At 45.7% G+C, this 15,811-nt stretch overlaps 1 protein-coding gene across 4 annotated transcripts in view; it reads right to left on the bottom strand.

The window, feature by feature from the left end:
• Positions 1-2,677: 2,677 nt before the first annotated feature.
• The window catches only part of ZNF839 (zinc finger protein 839), a 239,824-nt gene continuing 226,690 nt past the window's right edge, over positions 2,678-15,811 (bottom strand). For 2 of the 4 annotated variants that reach the window (XM_069638093.1, XM_069638094.1), the window contains exon 8: positions 2,678-3,861. In XM_069638093.1, the coding sequence (XP_069494194.1) occupies positions 3,014-3,861 (848 nt within the window). In that variant the 3' untranslated portion in view covers positions 2,678-3,013. The remainder of the gene's footprint in view (positions 3,862-15,811) is intronic. The other 2 variants (XM_069638096.1, XM_069638095.1) reach the window with 2 other exon arrangements.

Here is a 15,811-nt window from a genome sequence, read left to right as displayed (position 1 = left end):
CACTCCCCGCACTTCTTGAAGCCCGGACGCGGGGTCGAAGACGAAGTAGAAGACATCTTCACACAAAGGATTTTCACAAAAACGAACAGGTTCGAAGAACCGAGAAGAACAGAACTCCAAAGAGTCGAGGCATTAACCGAGATTCACGAAGCAACACGTTCGCGGAAAAAACGGAACTGAGGCTACGGGCGTCATGCGTCCTACTTATCACATCGGATGACGTCTGAGGAGGTCCTTGACAACGGCGCATCGACGTCATCGACGCAGGAAAAAGTTTCTGAAGCAGCACAGCTGTGGTGATTACATGTCATAGATATGGAATACGTCGGAGGACCCAATCCCCTCGAAGACACCCTTTGCAAAGAATAGGAAACAAAGCAGATACACAAGCCTCAGAATGTGTGTGTAAATACACATTTCTAGATATGAGTGTTTTGTAGTGCCTACAGTCCCATAACAGCCTTTGATATCCCGAGTCAGTCTTAATGCTCAGCTTGCGCCATCTTGTGAGAGAATTTGGTAAGACCAAGTGTGAAAAGCCCTTGCTCATCATCTCGGTTGGTCTCTCGGAGCCCTCTGAAAATACCTAATATTAACCAACTTGCACACTTAATTTAAAAAGGCGTGTGATTGGGTATGGCAGTTTAGCAACTCTAATAAATGCCCCCAATTCCTACTCCTTTAAAATTTAAATTAGATCCATAGATATTTCGGAATACAACTTAGATCAGCCTTAACTAGTACAGTCAATGGGGAGGGTTTATGGGATTTTTAGTACTAAACATCGAGGGAGCCCCAGGTTTCAACCTCTGGTAATGCATTAAAAGCTCATAGGATGCTAGGAATTCATATTAAAAAGACAAGCAGCAAGTGGTTAGAACAGATCATAGAAACATTTTCCTAAGTCTCCAACATGGCACGTCGGATAGCTTTCAGAAGATTGCTAGAAGGTATTTAGTGGTAAGGTTTCAGTCCTGATTTGGTCATTCTAATGTTCTCAAAGTGGACCACACTCTGTATACTGAATGGAGAGAAATCTGTAAATGCGCGAGTGCAACAGTCTGACTTGCCTGCTTCCGCCATCACCAGATTCTACTCAGAAAGGTCCAAAATGGCACCACCGATTAATTTGCACAACAATTTTTTCCCTAGGTTTACAGCTACTCTCCTTAAAGACACAAAGTGGTCTACACAATATTGATCAGGTCCTTAAAAGTTGCATAAAACATTTACTTAAATCACAGCCCTTCAAATTTACGAAGGATCAACCCTGTATAAATTGTGGGTAATGAAAGTGATACACAAATGAGGCTTTCAGCCAATCTAGAAATCCACCAGTTCAACAAATGCATCCATATCCCATGCAGTTGTAGTCATGGGGACATGCAATGCCATATTTGATTTTTAAATGAGCTAGAATCTAAATGCTGGCTCATTGATGCCTTTCATTTCAGTTTTAAGTGCCCACGTGGCTCAAGTTTCTCTGACAAAGCATCAAGTCAAGTCTCAAAGTTAAATGAGAACTTCACATCTATTCCATCTGACAACCCCAAACAGTATACTCCCCGCTTCTAAAGGATAAGAAGCCAAACACATCACCAAGACCTCGAAGCATGTCAGACACCTCAAACACTACAGGACTTCATTTTGAACTCCAAGGGCAATCTCGTGCGACGGGACAGGAGGAAATGCCAGGCGAGCATCCCTGGCAGTTGTGTCTGCCCTTTTAAGCAAGTCTTTTCAAGCGCTTCTATTCATACCACCAACTGAGCCACCTCCTTCAACTCTTGATCAGGCGAGTGCCGGACGTCTTGCTTCAGCAGGTACTGCTAAACAAAGTATATATAATGCAGAATATTGTAGTCTATAACTAGACCATTTAGGACCCCTTGACTGATGATACAACACAGCTGGTGGGGCAATCCAGAGCATATATTAAACACACCCATGTGCAGTGCTGGAGCACTTCAGAATCTGTTTGAAGCCCAGAGTGCACCTTAACTGCTATAACCAGAGCAAGGGATGTACTGATAGCAAGTAACATCCCCACACCAATCACTTATTTCAGTGTCAGACGGGCAGGAGGATTCAGAGTAGGGCTCCATCGCCAAAGAAAGTGTCAGAAGCGGAGCAAGCATCTTCACGCAACATGAAGCCATTGGCAATCTGGATACCGCACCCAACTGTGTATGACCCTTCTTTCCAATACGCAAAGGAGTTACAGAAGGCAATTGGCCCTTTGCCGCCCTCAAAGGGGAGTAATCGTGGCATAAACTGCTAATCCATTCCCAAACTGCACGATTCACAAGTCAGACATGTTTCTACAGTAATGGATTTCAGTTTCAGCTTAAATCCCTTTGGAAATAAGTAGCTACAAATGATATAAACGAGTACTATAAAAAGTAATGAATTACCAGTGATTAGGAAGGTTCTTAAACCAGTCGTATCCATCATGGTTTGGTTTTCGTAGTCCTGCACATTCACTTCAGGCTTACAAAACGGAAACAATAAGTATTTCACAATCTTTGAAAGGTTTGCTGCCCAAGCCTGAAGTACTCACAGTCCAACCCAATCAGAATATCCAAAAAGCTGTACAGGACACTTCTTTAGACACACCAAGGTACTAGAACACAGCCAGAGTGAAAAAGAAACTTAGTTCCAGTTCTGCAACACCAACTCACTTCCTTAAACCGATTGTTTATTTAGCCCACAATTCATTGGTGGCCAGCATATAATTTGTTGTAAAAGTAAAAAAAAAAAAAAGAAACGAATACTAGAGAATTACAAGCAGACTTGATGGCTAAATAGAATTAACCTTACACCACATTTAGTTGCCACACTGCTGTGAATGAACAAAATATATTGAATACATACAAACAAGTTTCTCTTTACAAATAAGTTACTGTCAATTTCTTTTGAAGATTAGGAAAATATACATTGTCCCAGTCTTGAATACAAAAATCAATTTCGGTATAAATAAGGCAAGTTTTTACATTTACTGTTCAATATAACTTTACAACATAAGAAATCCTTCACTTTGACCTTTTGCCTCCAGGGCCAGGAGCGCTTCCACAGTTGGGACCCCGCCAGGGGTGTGAATATGCATAGTTGTACCATCTGCTTTAGTGACTACGAAATAGCCTTCTGTATGAGACAAGACAGCAGAATCAGAATGGGAGAGTACAAGCCCATCAGAGGTTTGAATAACCAGTTGCTCATGCCCCACAGTGCATAGTTCATGGCTCTCTCCGGCAATCTCAAACGATCCAGTCTCATCTTCAGTAATCACGCTCGCCAACTCATTTTGGTCATTTGATAGACTTTCAATGCTACGTTGCAACTCATTCACATTTTTCAAATCATGGGAGAACAACGTTTGTTGTGGACTATGAAGAGGAGACACAGGCTGTGTCTTGCACAGATAGAGGTGGTCCGCTGGCACATTTGCTGAAAGAGAACTTGCGATTTTGCACGGGTGATCGGAAGAGTCAGGAAGTTGCGCAGAATGCTCATGCATCTTCAGCATGTCAATCAGACCATACTGCGGGCCCTTACCCTCCACATCCCCACTGGGCAGCCCAACCGGTAGAGCAAATGTCCTTTCCACAGAGGTCAGAGCTTCGTCAGATTGACACAGGACTTCAGCTGATGGGGACATTTCAGGTGGCTCAGCTTGAACGTCTTCACATATTGCATTGGAAGAGTCAGACTGTGGACACTCCAAGGCCTCATTTAGAGGACAGAAAGCTTCAGCGGGGTTCAACAAATCATCTTTTGCTGCTAGGTTGTGAAGATCTGTGCGCTGCGGACCACAGGTATTTGTGCAGCCTTCAACAAGGATGTAGTTTCCATTGGGCTGCCCTGGGGAATTGAGAAAAAAACAAAACATTTAATTGCAAGCATGTTAACATTTGCCAGTCAAACGAATCCACAGCTCTTCAATTAAAGATAATACAATTATTTGCTGAGAAACGTCATGGTATGTTAGCAGAATAGTAGACCCCTCTTATTCCCCAAATTCTGCTTCATTTGGGAGCCGTCTAGTACAATGTAAAAAGAAGCCAGAACGTGAACAGAGGAAAGAAGAGATGAGTTCTATTCTGCAATTTACAAGCAGCCAGCAAAGCCTATCACCCCAACCCACCATGTTTAAAAAAACTGCCACTGCGTCATTGCACTGCGTCTGGTTGTCTAGGAACTCCTGCAGCTCTTATGACTGCCTACCCGCAAGCAGATTACACAGTAACACCCGTTCAGCTCAGCCAGCAGTGCAGGCACTACATACCACGGATGTCCCTTCAATCCAGACAGGTCTTGCTTGACCGCATGTCAACCTAAGGTGGCCCTGCCTACATAAGGCACTAATCTGTATTAACAGCCTTCAACACAGCAGCAGCGATCGCCCTGATGCAACTGCAATTTCTCATTAGATCATGGGCACCCTGGTTGGCAAGCCCCACCACCTGGCAGCCATCTTCAGTTTGTATGGCTCAAGCTTGCCAGTCCACAGGGACTACCCCCGAGCAAATACCCTGCAGCCGTTATGCCAAAAAAAAGACAAAGAAATCAGTCTTTAAAAAACAGTGAAAGACACTCCAGATTATTGCAGTCAGCCCGACACCAGGATGTTCCAAATTCCAAAGAAACATCCGATAATATGAACATATTGTTTAGGTTTTATTTTATTGCTAAGAGCAGAGGAGTGCTTTACAACAGGATTGTGGCAGTGTTGGGTTTGGCATTTTATACAGTAACAGTACTGTTGGTGGAGACAGAGGGATTTTTATATGTCCGGCATGTATTGTTGAAAGAGCCAGTTTAGTGTTTTGCAAAACTGTAGGATGGTAGGGTCAATTGCAAGCCTCTACCAGGAATGTTAACTGTAACGCTACATTTACTGGATGCTGGGGCACAGCTTCGGTCCTTCCCCCAGCACCAAGCCTTCAAAAATATATGGCGAGGGGGGCTTTCATCCAGTTTGGGCTGCAGTGAATGAACGCAACACCTAATCGTACACCAAAATACTTTCTATTCAAATAGCAGCTTGGTCAAACAATGATACCATCCCTTCCAAACACACCCAAATATTCTAGAAGGCTCCCATGCACAAAAGAGTGAACCCGCACTTCTCAGGACAGGCATCTGCCAGCCAGAATGGGACCTTTTAGGGTACACCCGTGTTAAAACTTGTTTTTTGCAGAAAACTCTGTTGAGGGCTGAACAATTAACTGTAGCAGATCAGAAACAGGACTCTGACCATCAGACATTAAGGTTTAATTAACAAGCAAAAAAAAAATAACACTTTCCCCAAGCTGAAGCACAGCTATAAAAAGGAAACCATGGGTGCTAGTTAGGATGTCAAAACAAACTATGCAAGTCCCAAGTCAGGGCGACTCCTTTGCATCTCTTTCGGGCGCAATAACAAGAGTGAGTGGGGCCGTGGGCTGGAAGAGCTGGCTGATGGCTTCTGACCCCCAAATAGGAGGGATTTAGGAATCCCTGGTGCCCATAGGTCAAGCTCATAACAATCAACAGTTCTTGATGGGTTGCACTTATCCAGAGGTCTAGTCCAAGCCTCCTTTAACTCTCTTCTAGTCTCAAGTGGCTTCAACTGGACTCCAACACTGAGGAAGCAGACTCAGTGACGCAGTCTCTCTGGGCTGCTCCAACCAGCCTCCAGTTGCATCTTGCCGCACTCCTCCAACGCACATCCGGGCCTCGCCACCAGCACTTGCGTTCCTTTCTTCTCAGCCACACCCCTTCCGGAGGGATCCTGCTTACTACGTGCGCTAGGGGGTGTTAAGTGCAGCAGATTCGCCTCCCTAGTCCTGAAGGGGAGAGGTGACTGTCTTCCTGATTTATCACAACCTTAAGGCCGGGAAAAGTTCATCCAACCCAAAAGATGAGTCATACTTCCCTTAAAGTAGATAGCAAGGCAGAGCAGTCCGACTAAACTCAAGGACGGGGGGGGGGGGGGTTTAGACAGATACAAAAGGTGCAATTAATCCAAACCCTTATCCATAGAACCATACAGGTCTACTGAAAGTGTACTTTTAATATATTATACACACACTGCCAACACAAACAAAGTCGAGTAACTCTAGACCTCTAGGACATTGCATTTGGAAACAAATTGTTTGCAGATCATAGTGAAGTCAGGAGGGTGGCAGCATTTATAAAAAAGGAGCCAGTGGACAGCAATTATACAGGATACACTTTTACAGTTGTCTGCCTACAGCTCTCCAGATGTTTTGGACTACTACTCCCAAGAGCCCTTACCATGGGCTCTGATGGTAAAGTCTTATGGAAGCCTTCATCCAAAACATCTGGCAAACCAAAGGTGACAGAACCCTCTTTTCGATTAACACCAAAATTACTCTTTAAGAGAAAAAAATGTGTCAGAGGAGATCCAATGAAGAGCTCCAGAGCCAGATTTGAGAACCAGCAGCCCCAGTGAAAACTATAGAAAAACGCTTTCAAGACCAGCCTGCGAACAATGAACCACTGAGGGCAAGTATTGTGAATAACCCACTATCCCAAGGCACAGAAATACAGGCTGTGTTGGTTCAAGGAAAGGAAAAAGCTTTTCCAGGTGCATTTTCCGGATATACACACCCAGGCAATTGTACCCTGTATCAACGGCGACCCAGATAATGGAAAAGAGGAACAAGTGCCCTTTCTAGGCATAGGATCCTCAAGTCAGAAGCCAAAACAGCAGCAAGGAAGACTTAGAAAGGTGGTAGAATTTAGCAAAGTAGGGTCCGGCAGCTCCGTGAAAAAGAAAAGAGGATTCCTAGCCACAAACCCAGGGTTTCAATCTCCAAGGAGGAGCCATCCCCATTGAGGCTAAGGAGGTGAGCCCGCTCTGCAAGACCCTCACTAGAGGTTTGAGCAAGCAGGACCTCACTGGTAGTGGCTTCCCCTTTGGGGACGTGGACTCCAGGGGTAGGGTAAGAAACCCTATAAAATCTGTACCCTCAACCTGTATCAGACCAACATAAGTTGTGAAGGTGATAAACCCCTTTTATTTGACTGACACCAGTACTGAACCCTCCTCTGACTAACTCGTTTGATCAGCAGCAGTTACCTCATTACCGAGAGGACTATAAAAACACAGGAGACCTCACCTGGGAGGAGACTCCCCCCTGACGCGGAGCAGCAGTGGAGGAGGATAAGCGCAGAGCAGACACTGCCCCTGGAATGCAGAGCAGAGACTGCCTAGAGGCGGGACCATACAGAGGACGCGATTGGCCTCTGAAAGGCTGTGCGTTATCAGAAGATCATCAGCCCCTGTACTGTGAACGAAAGAACGCTGCGAATCGGCACGGCCCAGAGAAAGCCACCACAACCAGAAGCAACCAAACAGGCACACGCATCACCAACCCTTCCTGGCAGAAGCGCAGTAAGAAAGAAGGTACGTGTGCAACCAAGGAAGAAGAGAAGGGACGGTGGATTGCTCTGAGGGGAATCCAAACCCTGAACCCTTTACAGGCTAAGAGTCAGGAAATAGTGTGAACGTGAACCGGAGAGTATCAAGTGATGCAAAGCAAGTTAAGAGTGTAGAAAGTACCAAGATGAGAAAGGGATGCAATCTCTGGCAGAATGCAACAAGAGAAGTTCAAGCTCACAGCAGAGCAGAGGGGTCCATGGAGAGACAAGAACTGATAATACAGAGAAGAGAATAAGAATAAGAATATTGAATTGCAAAATGCAACATCCAGTGGGAATTCGAAGAAGCAAGGTGGGCTTGAACATAAGACGTGTTGGAGGATAGTCGGCGAGGTTAGGATGATGCAAATGGTTTTCATTTTCTGGCCATTCTGACAAGCAGCTTAGTTTCAGTTTCTTAGGAAGGGAATCCCTTTTAGCAGTAGGGCCAGTGAGCTGTTCTCTTTTCATTTAAATATGCCCACTGGTCCGAGTCTTACTTTTAGTTCGCCACATTACCCAGGATACTCCTGGTGAGCAGATAAGGTGGGATTTTACGGTATCATCTTTACAGGTAATGGCAGAGACCTACACCAAGGTGAGGTGAACATGGCTATTAAGTGTGAAGCTGGTTGCAGAACAGCCTGGATACACTGCCAGCACTGAAGCCCTGGCACAGCACACATGTTGAGCAAGCAGGACAGCACAGGAAGCCCAGGGAGGACAACCAGCAGCCAAAAATACCAACCCAAGATCAGCCCAGGACACAGGGACTAGCAAGTATGCCCAGATCTGATCCTTAAAATATACCAACAATGGGGATAAATGCAGGACTCCTCCAGTGGTAAAATAGCTGAAATTCTCAAAAAGGTAATTAAGTTAACTACTGTTAGGGAGGATTTCATTTCTTGTGCCAATTCCCCTCAACCTGAGAGGCCCCCAGCACTTTTTGTTCACCTGCACGAGTGGGACTTTAAACCACTCACTTACTCTGTTTGCTCTGACCTGGGATCTCGGTCTTGCTGCTACTTTAATTTGTTTACTGTAATGGAGTGATGCTTTCTTCCATGTATTTCATTACAGACATCTTAAAGTGATTGTTGAACTGAGCGGCTGGCTGTCCTGCAAGGACATCCACCCCCAGGTGATTGATTGGCTCCATAGGACTGAATCAACGGGTTCCTGTATAAAAGGCAAAGCTTTTGGGACAGAAAGTTAAGTCGACCACTGAAACGGAAGCTCCAAAGAAGAAGGCGACGACCAGAGACTCCTGCAGCACCTACAGTAACCGCAGAAGCCATGCTGAAGTACCGCTGCTGTCCTGACCCCGATTTTGCATCATCAGGGAAGCCCAGCCAAGGACTTCCCTTTGGGCTGATGGGCATAACCGGTCTCAAGACAATCTTTAATTTAAGCCGTTCCCTCACCTTCCAGGGCTGCAGAATCGTGCATCGTCTTGCTGTTGACGAATCTCGTTGGAACTTGTGGCATCCACGTGGATCTCCAGAAGCACAAATCCTCTACTCAGAGTCCCCCTCACCAGAGTGCAGGACTGAGAAAAGATTTCAACCAGAGGTGATCATTCATTCCTGGTGCTGATAAGGCGCCAAAACCACAAACCGATGCAGGAATAATAAGAATTATTTGCTGGAAGAGTCCCTCTCTCGACTTCTGCTGCAGGAGTCCATCCAGTGCCCCCCCTTTCGTCACCATGACCAAGGACTAGGAGACCGGGTTTGCAGTTGTGCATACAGAAGGCGTTGTAAGGAACTCATGGTGGTAACAGTAAAGAGACAAGTGATAGCAGTTCAAGGGTGTTTATTAAACTGTACGAATGGGTGAGAAAAACACCTAATCTAAAACTGAATCTAAGATGGGAGCAAGCTACGACCATCAAATAATAAGGAAGTCCTAGTGGCGTCTTGTCAAATAAAAAGGGCTTATACTAAAAAAAAAAAAAAAACTATTGCCAATCCTTACCACTATGTTACAAAAAGTGTGGGATAATGTTTACCAAAGAAAGAAAGCGGCGTCCACAAAATGTTAAGTCAGGATGGTATAGCTGGGGTCTCCAGTCCCCATGTTTTAGCACAGAACAAGGCGGGTCTTCTGAGCACAGCACAGTCCTAGGCCTCTCCAGCACAAGATTCACTAATCCACTCAATGATATTAGGACTTTCATGGGGCGAGTCTCGAACCAAATTCTCTTGCCTTAGTAGGCCATACAAAAGTTCCTTCGGTGAACTTGCAACCTGGGTGATTGCTCTTCGCCCCTTGGATCTCCCTTCACCATGCTCAGATCCTTCTTGCAACTTGGGCCTCCCTCTGTCACTTCACTACAGTCTTTCACTTTTAACACAATCTTCTTGGGTGTATCAGATCTCACCCAGATTCGCAGATATCCCTCAACCAGGTTCACATTTGTCAATTTCACAGTTCACTTTGTTTTATCACATTCGGGATTTACTTTTAGATTTTCCCTTGGGCTTCCCTCCGTTGGGTTCACTTAGCCATAACAGTTCATACGTTTCTAAACACAGTACATGTTTTACTTCATATTTTTTCGGAAAGTGTGGTTTCAGTTTCCCTAGCTTTCTCTTGGCATTTCTCTGTCAGGTTCACACTTGCCTTAACTCACAACTTATTTTTTTTAAAGCGTGGTTGCCCTTCCTTAGCTTGCTCTGGCGTCTTTCAGTCAGGTTCACACTCGCCTTAGGCTCGCGTTCAGTATTTTCTCAGCAAGCGAAGGGGTTTCCCTGCCCCTAGCTTTTCTCTCGCCGAGGAGTTTGAGACTTTCGAGTGTACAAAGGATATGTGGACCACTGACCCTCACGCCGCCCTCTCCTAGGGCCTTCTGGCACTTTTAGATTCACCACAAAACAAAGGGGCCCGCCAGAGTCCTTTGAATGAGCACCCTTTTGGCGCCTGACCCCTCTGTAGCTGGCCCTGTTCTTGGTTTTCTCAAAAGTTCAAAACAAAAAGTTCTTTGTTCAAATGTTGCAACTTGCAACCTTTGGCTCAACACAATTTGGTTTGCTATCAGCTTTCTCTGACTCACCGGCTGTGTTGAACCCGCTGGTCTGTTTCACCTCTGCGTCAAGCATGGTGCCATGGTAGCCAGCGTGCCTCCCCACCTGTGTTATCTGTGCATGAGGCCCGCATGCACTTTTGACACCCGTCACACAATACACCAGCTGTACTACCCGGTCTTGTAATTCCTTTATCGGAGGCTTTGCGGCTCTTAGTCAAAAAGGGAAAAGGGCAATTCCCACCTCGTCCTTTCAGGTCTTGCCACTTTTTCTCCTCCTCTTGAACTGCCGGTCTGGAATAGCTGTACTCTCATGCGTTCGGCCTTGCTCGTTATGTGCTCTCATGCTCCGCCTGTTATCCCTGTGGGGAAGGTAAAGGGCCGTCAGGTAGGTGCGTGTGGTTCTGGTCAATTGCCTGACCCTTGTGTTGGGCCATGTCAGGTAAACGGTTCTGGTGTTAGTCCGTTATCTTTCTCTGTGTAAAAAAGTGTTTGCGTCGGAAACAGGGGCAGGGGATTTAGGGGGGTGGGGGTAAAAGGTGTTCCAGGGAATGGGGTACTGAATGGGGTACTGCATCTCGCCCGGTGTCCCACTTACACTCTCCGAAGATCCCGCCCCCAGCTCCCCCCCCCCCCCCATTCAGGTGACCCCGGTCCACCCCCAGGAACTGGATCCAATAGCGATGGCCGTGTCCTGGCCACCTGGATGTCAGGTCCCCGGGATTGTTAAGGGAGACACCTTCAGGTTTCTCATAGTCCAGCTGCATCATCTTCACTCTCCAAGTAGTGTGGGGCTCTTGGTAAACTTATCTTGAGCCATTTGTGTCGGTCCTTTATTTTTGGAGCTCTGTTTCTACTGTTTGGGTGTTCACTCAAATCCAGTTGCCCAGGCCGTACAGCTTATGCCCCTACGGGAAGGCTTCTCAAAAGTGCATGTGCCTTTTAAAAAAATGTTATTTAAAAAAAACAACCAAGAAAATGTGGTCAGAACTGAGGGTAGACACAGCGTCTCCTCCAATTCTACACATACACACTATTTTTGTATTGCCACATCTTATTCTGTGTGCTGCACTTCTCACCACTGCTCTCCATTAGCATTTAACCGTTCTCAAATGTTTCAAAGTCTTTCAAGGTGCAGACCCGTCTTGCAGACCCGCCACTACCACACATGCTTCCCAGCTCTTCCCCTGCAACCCCAACCTTAAACAAGAAAACTTGATCTGCCAGAGGTATACAATGCAGGTTGGAGTACCCAGATTGTCAGTTTTACTGCAAAACGTGCTGGGCTCTCGCCCTCGATTTCCACATTTCAGGGATCCCTAGCAATCAAAACTACTGGGATCAGTGTGCAGACCAAGATAGGGCCAACAAGTCACACAGGGCATTGTACTTCTTACCCCAACTAATTTAAAGCTTTGTTTTCATCAAAAGCGATTGCAGTTCTGTCTCTTAATCTTTGCTAAAAATATGTTTTAAAACTGTGGCAGAGCAGAAGGAGTAAATGGTTTAAGACTTGTTAGATATGTAATATAAAGTGGCATTGTATATAGATAATATACAACTATTGTGACGATCATACAGATAGCATCACTTCTCCACTGAGGGACCCCTCTCCCCATGAAGCCAGGGTGGTGCAGCTGCTACCCAAAATCCTCAATGACCAACGTAGTAGAAACTTTTTTAAAACCTCAAAAAACCTTACTTCGTCAACCACCAGGACAAGTAAGAGACTGACACCAAAATGTAAGGCGCAACACCTGGAAGTCAGGTGACTGACGCTACACTAAGATCAGACTTCCTATTTAAACCTGAAAGCAAAGAAGGATGAGGTTTGCTAGCGCAGAGATGCGCTGGTAATGAGAAAGGGACCGAGAGGAGGAAGATGAACGAGCTCTAGGAGGACTTGCCAAGTTCGTCATTTCAATCCAGTCGCCAGAATCTTATCAACCCCAGCTTGCCTACAGGTCCAGGAAAGGGCCGGTCAAAAAGGTATGAAGGCGAAGAAGCAGCGGCACCCGAGGAAGAGTGCACCGTGCCGTCTGCAAATGCTGCCAAAGCTGTGTCTTCCAACTTAGAGCAGCAGCAGGAAAGCAAGCCTGGACGAGGGTGGCCAAGAAGGGTTGAAAGCAGACCGCAACCTTATAACTAACATCAGCCTACAGGCGATGCACGCCGAATTGTTAAAGACAGAAGACGCACCTTGTATAGTGTTAGGGAGAATTTTCATTTATGTGCCAATTCCCTTTAACATTAGAGACCCCCAGCTCTGCTGGATTCAGGGCTTTTATTTTTAACTCCTGAGTGAGTGAGACTTTTTTCTCGCTCCCTCATGTGTTTTTCTGACTAGGACTTTTGTGATTCTTACTGTTTAATGGAGTATGGTAAACTCCATAGGCATTTGCTTTTTGCCATGTGACGCAGCACCTTCTGTGCAGTGCCACTGAGCGGTCCCTTGGACTTCTATGCTTAACTACATTTTCTTGGGTGAACTACTGTTCCCAAGAATAGTAAGACGACTCCTGTCTTACTTAACTTTTCTTTTATGGGTCCGGCACACACCACCCTATGTGGAGTTCTTGGAGGATTACATAGTAACTCCTTTATCCCACTTCTCATGTAACATTATGTTATGTAACTTACTTGAATGGCTGGTGGCAAGTTTCTTTTTTACTACCCTGTGCCATGTGTCTGCAAGCCGATTCCTCAGCTACAGTATAGCACCCGAGTGTGACCATTTTCCCAAAATAGCCCAGTCTTCCTTTTGACATTTCTTGTCAGTTAGTTCCTTCTGGGCTTTTACTCTGTTTGAATCGGGTTTGAGTCCTTTGTGCGTCTTGCCTTTGGCAGGCTTCAGCCCTGAAGCCCGCCCAGGCTCCAGTGTGTCTGGAAAGGCAGGAAGTGAGGGGCCTGATACTTCCCTGTCCATTGTCTCTAGGTGTGCCAGAGTGAAACCAGGTCTGATTGATTGGATGGTTGTCCAGGAGGACAGACACCCTGCTGGGCGATTGACAGTTTAGAGCTGTGAATGAATGTGAATTTGCTTAAATGGCAAGGTTTTTAGGAATAGAGGCAGAGTCAACCACTGGAGGACAACATCCGACAAAGACGTGAAGAGATGCCAGCAGCACACTGCAGGACCGCCAAGTGCCTGGTGAAGCCCTGCAGCTGTGCTGATCGCATTTATGTTTCAACTGGGAAGACACTTACAGGACGACTTCCTCCCTTGGGCTGGTGGGACCAACCAGCCGCCTTGAGACAAGCTTCATTTTGGCACAACCCTCGACTTGCTGTGACTTTCCAAGGCTGCAGAATCCCAATGCCCGGGGAGCTGACCATCATCGAGGGCATTGTCTTAGGAAGTGCGAATCCGGCCAAAACTTTGTGGCCATCCAGAGGACCCTACAGAAGCAGAAAATCTTCATCCAGAGTCCCCTCACCAGAGTCCAGGACCGAGGGATCAAGTAACTTTTAACCATAGCCGTTTGTTCTGTGGTGCTGAGAAAAAGGCGCCAAACCACAAAAGGCCACTGAATCAAGGAGAATCCATTGATGCAGAGTCCCTCTCTCTCTCAAGTGCTGCCGCAGAAGCCCACCAGACGTCCTCCCTTTTGTCATCACAACCAAGGACCAGGAAAAAGGGTCTACTACACTGCAACAGGAAGGCATCCAGCTGGAACAAATTCTTCAGTACACAGGCAGTGTAGGGCTTAGGGTACATCTACCTTTTGCCAATTGTGTTGCTTGCTAGCTTGGGGAGTACTATTTTATCCTCTGAGTTTACCTCAACTCACCTGCACTGGCCTTCCAGCTTGCGCTTCAAGGTGGCGCCTCTCGAGCTTCTGTGATTTTCTATTTGAACTACTGATTTAAAAAAAAAAAACATTTTCTAAGAAGAGAGCATCAGAACTTTGAACTAAACCATTGACTTTGGTTGTCCTGGCTCCCTAAAGGCTCCCTTCTAAACCCATTGGCTTTGGCAGTGTTTGTTACCTTACAGGTTTTAATTGTTGAACATTGCTGGGATAAACTACTGCCTACATCCCTCTGGGAGAATCTAACTTTTTCCAAGTACAAAGTATGTTCTCATCCAACTAACTTCTCTCCTTATAACTCAATATTGCAATGGAGATCACAAATAAGTTATTACTGACCTCAAATGACCTCACTCAGTGTGCTGGAATATGTTTAAAATGTGAAAAGCTACTCACCTGCTTTACTGCTCTTGTTGAAATTGAATCCTAACTTTGGGATTAATGTTACTATTAGTTGCTGCTTTTTAAAGATGGTCCAAATATCCTTGTGTTTATATGGGATACATTACTCAATGTAATCGTATTTCTGATGCTTGTAGCTACTTAGGTTCACATACGGTGCATAGGCTGACATCTAGTGGAAGCTGCAGATTATTACAGTTTTCGAAACTCGAAAAGGAACATCTACAGGGTGTGCGAGTAATACTATCCCTAGTGTGACACCCACTGAACCCATGGTCCTTCATGCGTCGAGGTCCCTCAGATTGTTATTTTTCTGTCATGAGGTAGCATTAAGTGTAGCGCGAGTACAGATTGTTAGGGAGAATTGTCAGAAATTTGCTAATTCCATCCACCTTAGAGACCCCAAGCAACTTTGCTGGATTTTGACTTATTTTTTTAACCTGGAGAGTGTGTGACCCTTTTTCCCCATTCATATATTTTATTGTGGTTTTGAACAGTTTCTTTTGGTTGTGGAGTCTGACAAACTCCATAGGCATCATCCTTTACATTGTGTCACACAGCACCCTCAGTGCAGTGGCACAGGGAAGTCTTTCAGATTTCCCTAAGGTTTAAATACCTTCTCTTGGATAAACTACTGTTTCCAAGAGCATTGAAGTGAAATTGACTTTACCATTGTAACTTGCTAGACCCAGTACACCCCATCTTACAATAGATTGCTGTAGGGGTTACCTAGTATCCCCTTTGTCTAGCTTCTCGTGTAACTTTTTTGTTACCCTTTTCTCACTGAAAGGCTGGTGGTAGTGGTTTCGTTTTAACTACCATGGTGTGAATTTACCGCGGGCTGTGTACGCAGCTACAGTAAAACATCCAAGGGTGCATTTTTTTTCAAAATGGCCCTGGTCGTCTTTTTCCGCCATTTCTTTCTGGAAAGGTCCTTTTTGAGATTTACTCTGCGCGCCAAACCAGGTTTGGTCTTTGTTCATTTTGCCTTTGCCGGGATGCACGAGTGAAGCCTGCCTCTGGCTCCAGGGTATCTGGGGGAGGGCAGGAAGTGAGGAGGTGCCCAAAACTCCCTGTGCTTATAGGAGACCCAAATACACACTGATTGGCCGGCTGACTGTCCGGCAAGGCAGCCACCCTG

The sequence above is a fragment of the Ambystoma mexicanum genome, chromosome 14, assembly GCF_040938575.1.
Source record: "Ambystoma mexicanum isolate Mex_15411 chromosome 14, UKY_AmexF1_1, whole genome shotgun sequence".
Lineage (NCBI taxonomy): Eukaryota > Metazoa > Chordata > Amphibia > Caudata > Ambystomatidae > Ambystoma > Ambystoma mexicanum.
This window is presented reverse-complemented; position numbering and strand designations above follow the sequence as displayed.